A 16,521-nucleotide genomic window follows, 5' to 3' on the forward strand; every position below is an offset into this window, starting at 1 on the left:
ATAATAATAATAATAATAATAATAATAATAATAATAATAATAATAATAATAATAATAATAATAATAATAATAATAATAATAACAACAACAACAACAACTGAAATGGGAATGTTTTATATTTTATAGGATATAAAGTGGCGGTAAAACTACAGAATAAATGTATACATGATTATTTATTTATTTTTCCATGTGTTTTGTGCATGTTAAACACAAAACAATTCTAAGTTAGAAATGTAGAATTTATTTAGAAACCTTGTCACATCACTGAACTAAAACCGGGATGGCGCCGGGAGGTGGCGCTGTGTTCGAGACAACGCGTCCCCCGGAAGTCAAGCAGTGAGCGTCACAGGAAGTTGGAACCTCTTTGACCGTCAACAACCTCAACTCAGATTCGGGACGTTTGTGTTGGCGATCAAAATAAAGCCTCCTCCGGGGCGCACAGACACACGTTGCGTTTGCATGCGTCTTCTCCATAAACGCTGGCAATATGTGGTATGAAATATTGCCCGTGTTCGGCATCATGACGGCGTGTCTGATCATTCCTGGCATCGCAACGGCACAGATCCACAAGCTCACCAACGGGGGGAAGGTGAGAACAGAAGGATGGGTGTCGCTGGCCGAAAAGATCACATGCAGCACTAGCTCTGGTCCATAATGCGTTGCATTTACATTGACATTAGAGCTAGCTATGGACCAGAGCTAATGCAGCACTAGCGCTGGTCCATAGCATAATGCCCTTTTTGAGGCTATGGACCAGAGCTAATGCAGCACGCTGCATTACCTCCTATGATGATTTATTTTTTACTATATAGTTTGTGTATATATTCGTACGTCTCTAAATGTTTTGATGAATTGAAAATGGTGGGCCCTATTGTAAACAAGTGTAATGCTTTATGGTGTCGTCCACTCACTGTTAACAGTTTTTGTATTGAGTTGTACTTGAAATGTACTGTAATTATGCAAACTGTTAATACATCAATCAATCAATCAATGTTAACTTTGTATCTGTATTTTTTTTAGCATGTTTGTGACACCGTTTACTAAGGATTCAAGGACCATAATTTATACATTAAGTGGATGGCCTGATAATATTTTTTGATTACTCAAGCTACGTACTTCATTATTTCAATAGTATTTTCTGCTTTTTGTTCTTAGGAAAAGAGAATCGCGCGACTTCCCTGGCAGTGGTACTTGATGGAGAGAGACAAGCGGGTGTCTGGAACTGGTACATACCATCAGTCTAAGGTACACCATAAAATACATCACTAAGGAAAATTAACTGTAACATGTGTGAGCGACGGTACACACATTTTCATTTACCTTAGAATGATTGTACACCCCTGTTCATTAAACTTCAGTTACCTTGTGCTGTGCTTGCTTACTGTAAATCGCTCTGGATGAAGAATGCCTAAATTCTATATTGATGGTAAAGTAGCCGCAAGCAACTCTTACATGCCATTTTTAATATCTGGCATCTAGAGTTGCAATACAAACCCTTGACAGGCCATACATCCAAACATAAAAGTCTGATCTGATTGTATTCAATCTTTGTATCTGCCATGTTTTTGTTTCATAAAAATGCACCATATTAGACATGTTATGAGCTACTTTCTGTAAATAAATTCCTTGCAGGTGATTATTTTTGATATTATGTGTTGGAGTTTGGAAATCACTCAACCACCATACCACCCATTTCGAAATTGCACATGAAATGAAATGATTACTATATTTACCCAGGGTATCTGGGCTAAGCTCAAGAACTTGTTTCCAGCCAGGCCCTGCTCATAGAACATTTCATCGTAGTGGTTCAATGCCTTGTTCAAGGACACTTCAGCGGTGGTAATTTTAACGTGTCGGACCGCTGATTCGAACTGGCGACCTTCCGGTATCAAGACCGTTCCGCAATCCGTTCGGCCACCGCTGCCACATAATGCAGGAGGCAGCAGGACGTTGTTATTGAAAACGAGTGCTTCCAACACTTATCACCTCAGAAGTTATTGATATAAAACAAGACTTTTCTGTTTTGATGTATCAGCTGTCAATGGTGTTGGTATTGCAATATTGCATCTAAGAGTTGCTTGCGGCTTAAGGCTCATTCAGTCTGGATTTTCGGTGGTGAGGTGACCTCCGGTGGTGAGGTGACCTCCGGTGGTGAGGTGACCACCGGAGCTGAAATAACGTTGAGCGGTGGTGAGTAAAAACAGAGAAGGGCTGGGGCGGTGGTTTGCTCTTCACCACGGCTCGTGACGTCATGTTGTAGTTCGGTGGTCACCTCGCCACCGAAAATCCAGACTATGTATGAGCCTTTACTCTAAACTAAAGGTGAAGGAAGCAAAGGTATTTTTACGTCACTTCATGTGATTTTGGTTGGTGCCTGCCAGTGCGTTTATTTGCATTCCCCTATTTGCACATGCTGTTAGTCACTGTACATGTAATCTGAAAATAGTTTTAATCTAGCAGTAGTGTAAAAGATTGAACATGGTTTATTTTCTGACATGAATCTGTAGATCGTTTCAGTAAAGCTATGTTTTTCTCAGCTCTCCTGCCTGGTGAAACAGTATAGAGCTCCCGCAAGGAAAGATGTGATGTTGGGAGCAAATACTAAGCATTTTCTCAAAAAACATCTCAGGGGGCTTGTGTTTGCAAGGAATGCAAGCACCTCAAACAGAATCAAATGTGCACAGAAAGTATGAAACAATCTACTCAAGGGTCCACTTGGTCTGTGCAATTCTGAGTGGCTAATGGGTCATGTTGTGATCACCTTTTCTCTTCTCTTCAACAGGGACTTGAGAATATCCACTAAGAGCTACATCCACAATTACAAGACTCGTCAGACTACATCCACAATTACAAGACTCGTCAGACTAAAGTTCTTTGTTGTATATTACAGAAATAAATTATGTTTAACTACATCTGTTTCAAGTTTCTCACCCCTGGCAAGTGGCACCCATCCTTTTGTATATGGTTCCATTTTAGTATTCCTAAACCAATAATTTGAATGGTTGGAGACTGCAAGTCTCCTACCAGAGACTCTGCCAGTCATCACATTGACGACAAACAAATCTCTTAATTCAAGGCTTCGAAAGTAAGTCCTTTTTTGGGTGAACTGCTCCTTAAGGTCTGAAATGCCCTTGATATCACATAACTAAAAAAGTGCCCTTCTGGGCACAGGTCTCCACCAGGAGGATAGGAGTGTGATGTTTGGCAAAATGTTTAGGAGTATGTTTGTGTGTGTAATCTCTCAAGACAGACTGTTGCCTCGCGTCAACTAACACATTGAGGAACAGGGGCCGCTGTTTTCCCGAATATTTGACGATGGGATTCTCAGATTGGTGTGTGTGTGACGTGATTTGGCCTGTTGCTATGACGCTGATTTGAAAACCGTCAAGTGGCATTTCTTCCTCAGCCTAGTGGGAATATGCATGCAGTTTCACCGCAATCGGACGCTGCGTTGAGTTGTGGCGATTTGTACAAAACGAGTACAAAGCGGGCTACTCCTGAACTTTAGAAGCCAATCAGGATGGATTGAGAAATCAAACAAACCCGTCTTGATCACATGACTATGGAGAGTATGTGTACCTATAGGCATGAAATTTGGATAAAATCTGAAGGAGTAATATTAGAAAATGTGTTTTACATATGTCGACCTCCTGGTGGTGCTATAAAGAGCAGATGTGAAAAATTCCAGACAAAGGTTTTTCCTTGGCCTCTAGGGAGTGTGCATACAAAGTTTCACACAGATGCATGCAGTTAGAGGTGAAAACACTAATCGGCCACCATGAGGCTGCCTTGCAAATGTTCCAGTGGTATTTCTTCCTCTGCTTAGTGGGAATGTGCGTGCACAATTTCACGGAAATCACACAATGTGTTCAAGATTTGCGGCATGTTTGAAACTGAGCACTCGTGCGAACTTTGGAAGCCAATATTAGTCTGAAAAATCTGAAAGACCCGTTTCGTTGAATGGCTCTAGAGAGACTACCAACAGTACCAATTTGCGTAATGTTTGGAGAAAATCTGTATGTGTACTGTCCAACATACTTACTGGTGGAGACAATTACACCTTGTGAATAGTAGGCAAGTAATGTACCTTGGTTTCTACATCTGGTCAAAGGAGGCAGGTAAAAGAGGCTGAAACCTACAAGTGGGTCTTGGAAGAAATACATGCAACATGTTTTTACAGGTGAGATCAATATGCTTACTGCAAAATCATACTAACTCCATGGCCTCCATCACCTCCAAAGTCCTCAAACTGCAATAGGTTATTGCAGTTTTGACCATATCACACCAGTCTTCCACGACCTCCACTGGCTGCCCGTCAAACAAAGAATCCACTTTTGCACCGCATATGGCACTGCACAGCCTGGCTCGCTCCCAATACCTCTGAGCTCATCAAGCAGCATGTCCCGTTTCGTTCCCTCAGGTCCAGTGACACAGGCCTCCTGGAGGTCTAAGAACTGGCTCCAAACCTGGGGCGACAGGGCTTTCTCTGTTGCTGCCCCCCTTCCTCTGGAATGCACTCCCCAAACATCAGACACTCCCTCCCTACCTTCAAAACCACCCTTAAAAAAACCCACCTGTTCAAAATAGCCTTTTATTGCTTTTAATTCTTCTCTTTTTTTAACTAATAACCTTTCCTCCTCCCGCCACATACTGTAAATTCCAGATATTATAACTAAGAATAGTTAGGTTTTATAGTATAATGCACTTGGCAGAAAGGTAACAATGTCAAGTAAATAAGCCATTTGATTAACACATTTATTAACCCTTCTGTAAGTTCTGTTCAGCTTCTCACATGGAAACTTCATACAGGAAATATTTGCTCAATTGAATTGGCTGACTTGAGTTCAAACCAAATTGCATATAATAAATTGAAAAAAATATACAAAAGACAAAAGAGCCTACAGTACATACTGTACACTACTTGTTGCAATTATACAAAGGAGCTTTGAATTTGCAATGTATATGTATATATAATACATTACACAAAAACCTGTTTTGTCTTTCACTGTCCAAAATACAGATTAGACATTGAACATAATGCCTAAAATAAAACAAAGTGAATAAGATAAGTGCAGGGACAGGGGAGAGTGGAGCTTCATTTCTCTTCCTTGCCTTTGGTTTTCCTGTACACCATTTCTCTGAAACTGGAAAGGATCTTGCTCTCCCTCTTCCTTCTTTCCTCCTGGTTAAAGGATGCAAGGGCTCGCTTTTCATCTGCACTGTAGATCTGGTTTTCCTTTCTCAGACGCACAGCTTCCATACGACGATGTCTGAGGAATTGCACACAATCGCACCAATTTGTTACTGATTTATAATTGATTAAGTTGGTAGGTACCACATCTACCAATCACTGTGCCACAGTTACTATACATGAACATTAAATGACGACGAGAAAATCTAAACTCGCAACCAGTGTTCAGGGCAAAATGTTGCCAAGTATAAAGACACTTTCTATAAGTAGATAATCCAATTTTAGTAATTAATGCAAATGAGGAAATATACAGTGTATTATATGTTGTTATTTTAATAGTTGTTTATTTGATCATGCTGCTTTGATTCCTCTTCTGTCTTTAAATAATGTTATTTTTTTTTAGCGCATTCATTAGAATACCATTATTATAAAAGGTAGTTAAATGTTTATTAATACATGTGTGTATAGTAATTATTTTATTCCCCCATTAAAACATTCATGTACCTGCTACCACTCATGACAAAGCCAGACTTCTCAAAGTTTGCAATCTCATCGCTGGTCAGCCCAATCTCTCCTCTTCTTGGAATACGTTTGCCTGCTTTAACATATTCTGCCATAGCCGCACCTTCACCTGGTAGCAGAGCGTGACCAAAGCTGTAGAAGGATAAAAAGTGCATGTCAAACATGTGAGTCTTATTATATTGAATAATTATTACGTTATGTTAACGTACTGAGAAGCATTGACCCTACAAGTTTCAGCACAGCCGTCTGTCTGCTGTGTGCAAGGGCTGAGGCGCAAAGGTGAAACTAATGTTTTATTGGCCAGCAGCTAGTTGAATCTTAAACAAATGTATTTTTCATGTGGATTACTCTACTAGTAGTTACTCTAGTAATAATGACTATGATTGTTAGAAAGCACCTTGCAGCAAGTAAATCTAAAGAACGCTGGTTTAGAAAATGCTTGTATACCATGTGTAATTGTGTATGCATGTCAGGAGGAAGAAATGTTTTAAATGAAGCCACGCTCATGAGAGAATAGGTTTATGAACAACTATAGCATGTGCTTGTGAACTGTAGCAACAAGTTCAGTTCATTAAGTGGGCATTATCACAAATGTACTCACTCCAGAGGTTTGTCATCTTGAGACATTTGGATAAGTGGGGCCTCTGGGCCCACCAGGTGCTCATCCATGCAGGTCCTCTCCACCCACATCACCGCATTAGCATCCTCCTCTTCATCCTCCTCCCCGGAATGCTCACTGCTCGAGTCACTGGAAGCCTTACGGTTCTTTTTTGCCTTCTTTTTCTTGGACTTCTTGGATCTGTGTAGATAATGAGAAGCTTGGTTATTCATCGTGCTTCTGAACCATGCGAGTGTGAAGTTGATGAGAAGTTTGGTTAGGCATCATGTTCCTGATTTAACATTTGCCTCTGGAGGCACCACCTCCTTTTTGTGCAGAGACAGGAACTCGGTTTGGCGGGTCCTCCTCTTTCTTAGTCCACTTCCTCCCAGGTGCTTCTGTGTTTATTCCTACTAACAACAACACTATACATTTAGAGCAGTGGTGCTGACAGATTCTGCTGTTAGCAGAATCTGTCTTCAGAGATTACTTTGAAATTGAGAAGTTTGGTTAGGCATAATGCTCCTGAACCGTGTGAGTGTGGAGATCAGGAATAACTCTGTTAGGCATCATGCTCCTGGTGGCCATGTGAGGGAAGTTGTGTGTAAGCTTACTTCTTGCTCTTCTTCTTCTTTTTCTTCTTCTTGACTTCTTCCTCTGAAAAGTAGCAATACGGGAATTTGCATTAGAAACCAATCATTGTTGCATGTTTGTTTTATCGAAAATCACACCAAAAAAACAACAAATAAGGGACTTTAACAGTCTCACAAGTTGGAAACTGGTGGAAACATTTTCTAACCCTCTGAATCTGACTCGCTCTCCTCCGAGTGCTTCTTGTGTTTCTTCTTCTTGGATTTCTTCTTCTTTCTCTTCTTTTTCTTATCTTCTGCAAATGGCAGAGAAGTTGTTTCAAATTCACACAGAAAAATCTAACAATAACTGTCATTTACAATACTCAAAGTATGCATAGTCGAGCAAACCTGAACTTGAATCTGAGCTGCTGTTTTTTGCATCCTCTTCTACTGGCGTGAATTCATCAGAGCTTGGGGATTGACAGAATGAATTGAAAGACTTCAAGAAAAATATGGATGTAAATATTTTTACCAGCTGCGAAGCAGGCTGGTAGTTGCAATTTATGGTAGTGGCAACTTATCTTTCTGATTGGCTGCCTCGTCTCTAGGCAACCAGACACTTTTTGCCTCTAGCCGACCACTCAGCCAAATAGCATTGCAGCCAGCAACAACCCGTGTGTGTGTGTGTTAAAATGGTAAAATGTAATTTTGAGCTTGTTTAATTCCATACAAGTATATATACTTTTAACGTGTATAGAATAGCTCAACTTACTCTGGTTCCTTTACTCTTGGCGAGTATCCCCAAACTTCAGGGCAACCTACTTCACCGATCCTCTCCCTCTCTTGCAGACGCCTGTAAAAGATACAAATTAAACACCTCTTCCGACAAAAACTTAGAGATGAACAAAATGTACATTCAAGGACCACTTCACTACTTTTCAACCTACCTTCATATCACTAATATGATAAAATGCCCCCCAAAACAAATTCTACTCGGCCTGTGTCTCATGGGAGGGCTGTGGGCAGTTCCGAAAGTCCACCAGTGACATCATCGATGGGGAATCCAGGCTAATTGAAACTGCAGGCTTTCTATTCCTGAAAAGTTGCAATATAATGGAAGCCATCATTCTCACGATAATAAAAATCTAATATATATATTGTTATTATTTTTATCAACCCATTCTGGGCAGGAACCCCTTTTGGTGTTCTAACCCTTCTGGACGGGAACCCTCTTGGGGTTCTGTACAGTATTCAAAAATGTATATTTTTTGATGCTGCTATATGAACATTTGAAGTTTTTCAGAAAACTTAGGTCAGGATTTAGAAGCGTTTTTAGTCCAAAATGGGTTAAAAAATATCTGCCTAACTGTCACTGGTTTCTGTACTGCCTACAGCCAGAGACATAGAGTGAGACAGAGTTATGACATTGAGGGGGCAGAAAACTGAGTGCTCGAGTGCTGTTAATGCAGCCTGGAGAGTGACAAGCTGGACATTGTTTTCAACGACACCGGTGCAAATATCAGCAATTTTAAGCATGTGTACAACATGACAACTGTTTTAAAGTATTGTACAGTGACAACTAAAGTCTCTGTAATGTTCATGTTGTACTATTACTACCAGTAAGACGCATGAGGGCGAGAAGCGGATATAGGCGGATGCACGCATCCGCCTGGGTGACAGCAGACAATGGGCGATCGCTGGCACTTTGGAATGGGGGGTCACCGGGTCAGATCAACATATCCACCTGGGTGACAGCAGACTGCTGGGCGAGCGTTGGCGCTTTTGCATGGGGGTCAGATCAACATGTGGAATGAATTCTGTATTGGCCATATATGGAGCGTGTCTTGAGTGCACAGGGTTTGATGAGGTCAGATCAACATATGTAATGTCAGAACAGGTCAGCTCCATATATGAAGATTTAAGGGTGGCAGCGGGGGCAGTGTCTTGAGTGTATAGGGTTTGATGGGGCCCAGGTAGGGCCGGGCCTTAATTTTCGGGCCTGTTGAGAACTCCAGTTTTCACCGGCTGCCGGGTGCTGGTTTGGGGCAGGCCCGTCTAGAGTTTGAATGGACAGGTATCAGTCAAAAAGGAGACATCGAAGAGGAAGGATGGATGGGGAAGGATCAAGGTTCTGACATATATCTATATATAGAGATCTAAGGGTTTGAGGTCAGATGTAGAGTTGCTGGCCAATATTGATGACATCAGGGATCTCCATATATGGGCTTAATTGCAACAGCAGGTGCATTTACTATGACATCATGGATCTACATCACTGATGATGTCACGTGATGTCACGAGACCTGGGCACCATATATGGGGCTTTCCCCATGTATGCGGATTTTGAGTGATACACTGACTGACTGACGGACGGACAAAAAAACGTACGATTTCATAGTAAAAAAAAAAGATCTAAAATAAGGGATTTAAGATCATTAAAGCTGGGCTGTTGCCCGAGTCCAGTGCAATCTGCCAACTTCCGGTCAAGGACATTGTCACTTTTTGCAATGCTCTTCGCCAATAGAAGTCCATGTAGGAGAGCCACCATTAGCTCTATGGCTCTGCCCACAGCCCTCCTATGAGACACAGACTGAGTAGGGGGGGGGGCGGGGGGGTATTTTATCATGAACATTAGTGAGGAGTGGACGCTAAATGTTAAAAACCCCAAACGTTTTTTTAAGTGAAATATCCCTTTATAAGCATTGGTTCTGGCCTTGGCTGCTGGCAGGGTATGCCTGACTATTATAACTTTGTCTATCATTTGCAGGTCTGAGGTTTAAGAAACTGAAGGGTTTCTGTGGGGAAACTGTCATAGCAGGTAATGACTGCTGAGCTGACACATTTTGCAGCATGTGCCATAATTGGGGTGGGTTAGGAACTTTTCAAAAGAACCAAGGAAACTGTACAGGCCACAGTAGAAAAGAGAGAGCACGTTGTATTTTGTGAACATTTCTACTCTCCCAAAAAAGCTAAGGATTTTACAGTTAAGACAGTTACGTTATTAGTACCGGGCGATGAAGGCCTCCTGCCTCTGGCGTTGAGCATCGTCTCTCTCCTGGTCATAGTAATCATTTCTGGAACCATAACTCTGGAACTCATTGGACAGCCAGTGGCTAGTGCTGCCCCCGTGTCTCTCTCTGGACCGTGAACGACTGCGACGGGGGCTTCCTATGCGGAACCTCTTGATGGTCCTGGCCTCTCGGAGGCGATTGTCTCGCTCTTCTCTTTCTCGTTCTCTGTTGCGGGGCTTCGGGAGCTTTGGACCAAAATAGTCCGGAGACAACAACCTCTCCCGTCCGTGGCTTCCACTGCGACTGCGACTCCGAGACCGAGAACGACTCCGTCTTCTTGGCCTGGGACTCTGCTGCTCGCCGTCAGAACCGGACTGATTCGACGTCGGCATGCTTCCACTGCGTTTCTATTAAATTACAGAACAAAAAAAAAAACAAGCCCTACAACGGCGATTTATTATTGTTTGATTGTTATTTCAATATGACCATCATTGCGTATGTTATTATCCACAAGAAAGCTTCCAAAACAGGAAGTCGACGCGTGTCCTTCTCCCGTTATAACCGTGTGGCATCAGTATCGGTTCCGAATGTTGTTCCACTCGCACGGTCGTACCAGAGCCTTAGAAATTGGGTCGTACCAATTATATAAAACGCATTGCCCGCGCCATTACTGTGCAACTACCGGTATGTAATTATTGAATATAGACGGGGTATTTGTAGCATGTGTATAGTATATATTCATTCATTCATTCATTCATTCATTCAAGTTTTATTTATTACAATGAGTAATTAAATTCATTTTCAGTTTTGATTGATTGATTGATTGATTGAAATATGTATTAACAGTTTGCATAATTACAGTACAATTCAAGCACAACTCAATACAAAGACTGTTACCTGTGAGTGGACGACCCAATACAGCATTACACTTGTTTACAAGAGGGTCCACCTTGTTCAATTCATCAAAACATTTAGAGACGTACAAATATACACTTCTATAAAGCCAAAGAGCAGAACGTCGTACATACATACATACACACACACACACACACACACACACACACACACACACACACACACACACACACACACACACACACACACACACACACACACACACACACACACACGCGCGCGTTCATGTTTATGTTTTTAATAATCCACTGTGACAGTCAGTCAGACTCAGTCGAGATGGCGCCACCTAGTGGCGGTTTATTGTGACAATCATTGTTGGTGTCAGGCAGGCAGCCGCGAGTTATATGCAGATACTGCGTCGTTCTCTCTGTATTGTCTGTCTGTGTGGTCGGCTGTGTTAATCGTCGCTGTTATAACTTATAACCGGTTTGTTCTGGACAGGAATACCGCAGCTGCAGGTAAAACGATTTAAAAAAACGCATGTCGTTGTTTATTATTATTTGTCTAAAACTGCGCTCACACCCTTCCATTGAAAAAGCAAGCATGAGCTGAGCTGCCGCGCTATATCAGCATACAGTGCAAAGCGTCGCGCGCGCGACGCGTCCCCCAAAAGAGAGCCGATCTACAAGCTAAAAAACGCGTCACATCCGCTGCGTCGCGGCGCGTTGTTAGTTTGTAGATCTGACATTTTGGGGAGGCAGTGCGACACTGTCGTACTGCGGAGTGTATACGGATACTACGGAACCGCTCGAGCTACATTGTGTGTGTTGTTGCCGCTGTTAGCGTTTATTTATTTTGGGTGGTCAGTGTGTAATATCAAAAGCAACTGGCCCGTTTTTATTTGCTTATTTGGACAAACGTTTGTCCACCGCGCGTATAAAGACACATCGCCGACTCCAAATGCTAAGATAAACTATCCCGGCGGCTGCTAATAAGCTAACGTTAGCCCAGCAAGTTGATGTTTTTGTCTATTCCGCAGGCCTACTTGATGCTACAGCCAACTACTAACGTGTGTTGTTAATGAGAACCAAATAAAACTGTTCATTAATATTGCTCTCGGAAGTATCGCCCAGTAAGTAATTGCACAACATCCCATCTGAATACAACAGAACACGCACAATTTATTTAATAAGGTTTTCTTTTCAATTAACAAACGGCTAACGTTAGCCTTCCTTGTTTCCCCTGTGCGGTAGCGCTAAACAAAATGAATGGATCAAGACGGTTAAAATCGGAATTTAACTCAACATTTCTTTCTAACTTGAAATGTTGCTTTGAAAAGTAATGATCATGTTCGTTTGATCCACTTCCCCAAATACTGAATTAATTACCTATTTATTCACGTTGTTTGCTGATCATCGATTGCATATTTTCATATGCACGAGAATAATAAGTGATTGTATTGTTCTTCCACCTGCAGGCATGTCGAGCCTAAAGCTGATATCGGCAACTGACACCCAGTATTCAGCAATTGTGCTGAAGAAACTGAATGAACAACGAAATATTGGATTATTTTGCGATGTCACCATCATTATTCAGGACAAGAAATTCAGAGCTCACAAAGCTGTCCTGTCTGCCTCAAGCACTTACTTCCACCAGCTTTTCTCTGTAGCTGGACAAGTGATTGAGTTGAACTTTATCAGAGCTGAAATCTTCGAGCAGATTCTCAATTACATTTATAGTTCCAAACTTGTCCGCATCCGTTCTGACATGCTTGAGGAACTCATAAGTGCTGGACAGGTGCTGGGTGTGAAGTTCATTGCAAACTTGGGGGTACCACTATCTCAAGTCAAGGGTCTACCAGGTCTGTCCAAAGAGACTGGAAACAAAAGCGATGCGTCCACAGAAAGTATGCCTATGATCACAGAATCCTATTCGATATCTGCAGAGGAATTCAATCAGACTCGCAAAAAAGCTGGTGATGATGATGACGATGATTCAGACGGTGATGTTATGTTTGTCTCTAAAACAGACGCCCAAACCAGGGCAGCAAATAAAAGAGCTGCACCTACTGAGATCATTGATTTAGACTCGGATGATCATTCAACATCGGCAAAAAATCAGGAATCAAAAGATGCAGCTACGGAAGAGCACAAAGGAAGCACAGCCCCTGCGAAAACCGAAAGTGTCAAGATTTCTGATCAAAATAGTGCTCTGAGCATTCCAGACAAAAGCTCCATAGTCCCATCTTCCCCTGCCGTCAAGATTTCTGATCAAAATAGTGCTCTGAGCATTCCAGACAAAAGCTCCATAGTCCCATCTTCCCCTGCCGTCAAGATCTCTGATCAAAATAGTGCTCTGAGCATTCCAGACAAAAGCTCCAAAGTCCCATCTTCCCCTGCCGTCAAGATTTCTGATCAAAATAGTGCTCTGAGCATTCCAAACACAAGCTCCATAGTCCCATCTTCCCCTGCCAGAGTCTCTTCAGAAAGTGCTCCCACAACACCAGCCAGGTCAAGCAGCCAGGTTACCCCGGACCCCCCCGTCACACCCGTGGCCCCTGTCACCTCGCAGCCTAATGAAAACAGTGACACTAGTCACACAACTGGAGTCCAAAAGAAGCAGATTTCCATTGCAGCTCAGAAAAACGATTTAAAAATGAGGCTTTTAGATGTGTCTTCTGGAGGGAAGATGGATGAAAGCAATGTTCTCAAATCAGTTATGGCTGCCAAAAAAACAATTACACTAGATAAGGCCTCAGAAATTGACTCCATTTCAACAGGTTGTAAAGTGTACGCCAACATTGGTGAAAACACTTACGATATCGTCCCAGTGAAGGAAGACCCAGGAGAGGGCGGTTCTAAACTTGGTAAAGGGAAGAGGTCTTCATTGCCCCCATCCCCCGGTGATACTGGCTCACCAATGGGCAAGAAAAAGGCCAAAACAGAGCCAGAGGATCACTATGAGCTTATTATGGATGGGAAGACTTTCTTTGTGTGCATCATCTGTAGACGTCCCTATGTATGTCTGACGAGTCTCCGGCGCCACTTCAACACTCACTCATGGGAAAAGAAGTACCCCTGTCACTACTGCGACAAAGTCTTTGCCCTTGCCGAGTATAGAACTAAGCATGAGATCCACCACACTGGGGAAAAGCGATATCAATGCTTGCTGTGCAACGAAACGTTCTTGAACTACCAGGTGCTCTCTACCCACTGTAAACAGGCGCACAACAAAGATCCCAGCGGGAAAAAGGAGAAGGACGATGGCAGTGACAACCTGTACCGCCTACTACCCTGTAGAACCCTGCAAATGAAGCCCTACTCGTGGAGCAATGAAGATTTGAGTATTCCTATCATCGGTGAGGACGGCACTGTGCATTGTATAAATCCTTCCGAGCAAGAGATCCACCCATCCGGTGAAAGCAAACCGTTGACATGGGGTGAAATGTTTGCTGGGTCTGCTGCTCATACACAGCCTGTTGCACAGAGTCGGTCAGGGCCTATAATTAACCCGCCCCAACCCCCCCAGGGTTCCACAGAATTTGACTTTGTCATACCGGAGACATATTGAGCAAGATTGCTTGCTTACCTATACATTTTATCTGTGCCTTTTCAGTAATAGTCTCCTTTTTTTTAAAGGAAGTTTTATTGAAGAATGTTGTCCTGAAATCTTCCTACTTAATGTAGTAATTTTATTAACTTACTCACAATATTTCTGTTATAGCAAATCTATAGAAATGCACACATTTACATGTATGTTCTTGATCTTCAATATTGGACAATAAAAGTGGGAGAATTCCAGACATGAATGAAAACCAGGATTAAGTGTAAAACAAAGAAATGCAAATGCACGCCCTAAAAGGCTTAAAAAAATATTTTTATGTCCAAGCTCAACCACAGCACTATGGCTGTGCTCAAGAATATAGTAAAATGTTCAACGCTTTAAGCCTAATTTATACATGGTTGCATGACAGTTTAAAAATAACATTGAAAATATTTTTCCCCCCATCTAGTGACACTGTCCTGCAACGGTGTATGGATTAGGCTTTGCATTCACATGTCTGCAAATGTGGTTTTTCTGTTCCAAGTAGTAACATTCAGGCATTCTTCCAGCAACAGTTGTTGCTTTTTATCAACAAAATCCAGTGAGGTACCTTGTCTAGAAGTAACACAGTTTACCATGTCTGAGAATATGAACTCTGCCAGTGAATCTTTTCTTGAACTGGTCGAGTTCTGATTTATGCCATGTATTTGAGAGCATCGCTCAAATGTTTGGGTTTGGGCCTAAGAGCTGCACCAGATAATTGTGCTGGATGGGTATCTGTTCTGAACTGTGATCATGCCTGCCCAGTACCCAGCTGAAATCATTGAGCCTTTTTTTCCTTCTCTTTCTTTACTTAACTTTATGATATGGTTGGATATCCTATATCGGGATAGTGGCTAATGTTGCAGGGAAAATCCAATGCTTGCACAAATTTACTATGTATTCCCATTCCATTCAAAGTTCATTCAAAAAAGATTTCCCCAAAACATTGTGTCTTTTTATGCTCGCCATATTTTCTGTCGAATCGGTTTTACGTCAATGCCAAAAGCTGCCTCTTGTACACTAGGTTTTTAGAGATTGTCTCAAGGTGATGAGTAATGTAACTTGACAATTCTGTTCGGTTTGTACAGATTGAGCACTTATCACCGGTTCATGCAGCAGAGGACTATTTTGTACAATTTGACTTTTTCATTATTTTTGTGTAAAGTATGTTGTCAGTGTAGTGTTAACATTCTGTTATGCATTAAAATCCTGCAGTTTTTCTTTAGAATAAACAAATTATGGAATATGTATATTGTTGTGTTCCAAGCCCTTTTGTACTTCCATGTTTTTCTTCTACACTTATTTATTAGGTCTTTAGTGTTGGACAAACTTAAATAAACATTTAAAAATGTGGTTATTCATTGTTGACATTTCATGTACTGTTCCCTTGTTAGTATGCTTATGAAAATGGTTTAATATGACAATTGATAGAAATGCAAATGACTCAAACTAGAGCTTTCTCTTCAAGTGTAGATATCTGGAGGCAGTGGAGGGGATTGAAACTGGCAGTTTTATAGCATAAGTCTCTTGTACCGGTCAGCAAATTGTATTGCCTGTTTTGTTCCAAGTTGCACACCACAGATCTATAAGCTCACAACATGACGCATCATGAAACACTGTTAGCTTGTAAACCTATTTTTGGAGCACAACATCTTCATGTGAAGTATGAATAAGGCTTAAGAGCTTCTGTAGAGTGGCATGCCTGAAGTGAAAATATTTAAGAATAGTCACTTAACCTGTAACTTCCTTACCACACAGACAAGCCATTTAGATCATGGATATTCTGTTTGTAAATTCCATCTTATCTTATACTATAAGTAATTTAAGCCTTATTCGACACTGGGTTCTTGAAAATATACAAAAATCTACATCTCACAAAACATTGTGATTGACATGAGCTTGTAGCTCTGCCAGGGTTAATTAATGTGGTTAACAGAAATATACTCTGAACTATATACTATAATTAAACATTGTGCCAATGTAAAAAAATATTTGAGGGTGCTACAGTAGGTATGAGAAGATAAGAGAACCTAGTTTATTTCAGAAACAAAATATGCTTCCAAAATTCTATTGTAGGGTATGTGCAGGACAAAATAAATATAACATGAAATAAAGTCCAGGTGACCATTACTACTTTGGCACCTACTTTGGAGTGTGAAGACTTATTTCCCTTGTTATAGCCTCTAG

General features: G+C 41.5%; 3 protein-coding genes across 3 annotated transcripts; 2 read left to right on the forward strand and 1 right to left on the reverse strand.

Annotated features, from left to right (window-relative positions):
• The first annotated feature begins 320 nt into the window (after positions 1-320).
• ndufa1 (NADH:ubiquinone oxidoreductase subunit A1) lies at positions 321-2,910 on the forward strand. Its single transcript, XM_079500117.1, has 3 exons — positions 321-589; positions 1,156-1,245; positions 2,783-2,910. Exons 1-3 carry the CDS (start codon positions 488-490, stop codon positions 2,801-2,803), a joined length of 213 nt encoding a protein of 70 aa, XP_079356243.1. The 5' UTR covers positions 321-487; the 3' UTR covers positions 2,804-2,910.
• A 1,824-nt stretch (positions 2,911-4,734) lies between these two features.
• nkap (NFKB activating protein) lies at positions 4,735-10,478 on the reverse strand. The gene is made up of 8 exons (XM_079511523.1): positions 9,892-10,478; positions 7,656-7,736; positions 7,292-7,353; positions 7,111-7,197; positions 6,926-6,968; positions 6,315-6,512; positions 5,696-5,845; positions 4,735-5,270 (listed from the first exon to the last, which is right to left on the reverse strand). The coding sequence occupies exons 1-8, from the start codon at positions 10,284-10,286 to the stop codon at positions 5,096-5,098; spliced, it is 1,191 nt and encodes a 396-aa protein (XP_079367649.1). The 5' UTR covers positions 10,287-10,478; the 3' UTR covers positions 4,735-5,095.
• Positions 10,479-11,517: 1,039 nt separating this feature from the next.
• zbtb33 (zinc finger and BTB domain containing 33) lies at positions 11,518-16,162 on the forward strand. The gene is made up of 2 exons (XM_079499731.1): positions 11,518-11,881; positions 12,227-16,162. Exon 2 carries the CDS (start codon positions 12,229-12,231, stop codon positions 14,317-14,319), a length of 2,091 nt encoding a protein of 696 aa, XP_079355857.1. The 5' UTR covers positions 11,518-11,881; positions 12,227-12,228; the 3' UTR covers positions 14,320-16,162.
• Positions 16,163-16,521: the final 359 nt, after the last annotated feature.

The sequence above is a fragment of the Electrona antarctica genome (genome assembly GCF_951216825.1).
Source record: "Electrona antarctica genome assembly, chromosome: 1".
NCBI lineage: Eukaryota > Metazoa > Chordata > Actinopteri > Myctophiformes > Myctophidae > Electrona > Electrona antarctica.

What these genes read in the sequence shown, in the direction of transcription:
- ndufa1 (XM_079500117.1), top strand. Translation starts at nt 488, where the DNA reads ATGTGGTATGAAATATTGCCCGTGTTCGGCATCATGACGGCGTGTCTG. An exon ending in AGCTCACCAACGGGGGGAAG is followed by an intron (nt 590 to 1,155) that starts GTGAGAACAGAA and finishes TTTTGTTCTTAG; the next exon opens with GAAAAGAGAATCGCGCGACT. An exon ending in GTACATACCATCAGTCTAAG is followed by an intron (nt 1,246 to 2,782) that starts GTACACCATAAA and finishes TCTCTTCAACAG; the next exon opens with GGACTTGAGAATATCCACTA.
- nkap (XM_079511523.1), bottom strand. Translation starts at nt 10,286, where the DNA reads ATGCCGACGTCGAATCAGTCCGGTTCTGACGGCGAGCAGCAGAGTCCC. An exon ending in CAGCTCAGATTCAAGTTCAG is followed by an intron (nt 7,198 to 7,291) that starts GTTTGCTCGACT and finishes TGCCATTTGCAG; the next exon opens with AAGATAAGAAAAAGAAGAGA. An exon ending in GAGCGAGTCAGATTCAGAGG is followed by an intron (nt 6,969 to 7,110) that starts GTTAGAAAATGT and finishes GCTACTTTTCAG; the next exon opens with AGGAAGAAGTCAAGAAGAAG.
- zbtb33 (XM_079499731.1), top strand. Translation starts at nt 12,229, where the DNA reads ATGTCGAGCCTAAAGCTGATATCGGCAACTGACACCCAGTATTCAGCA.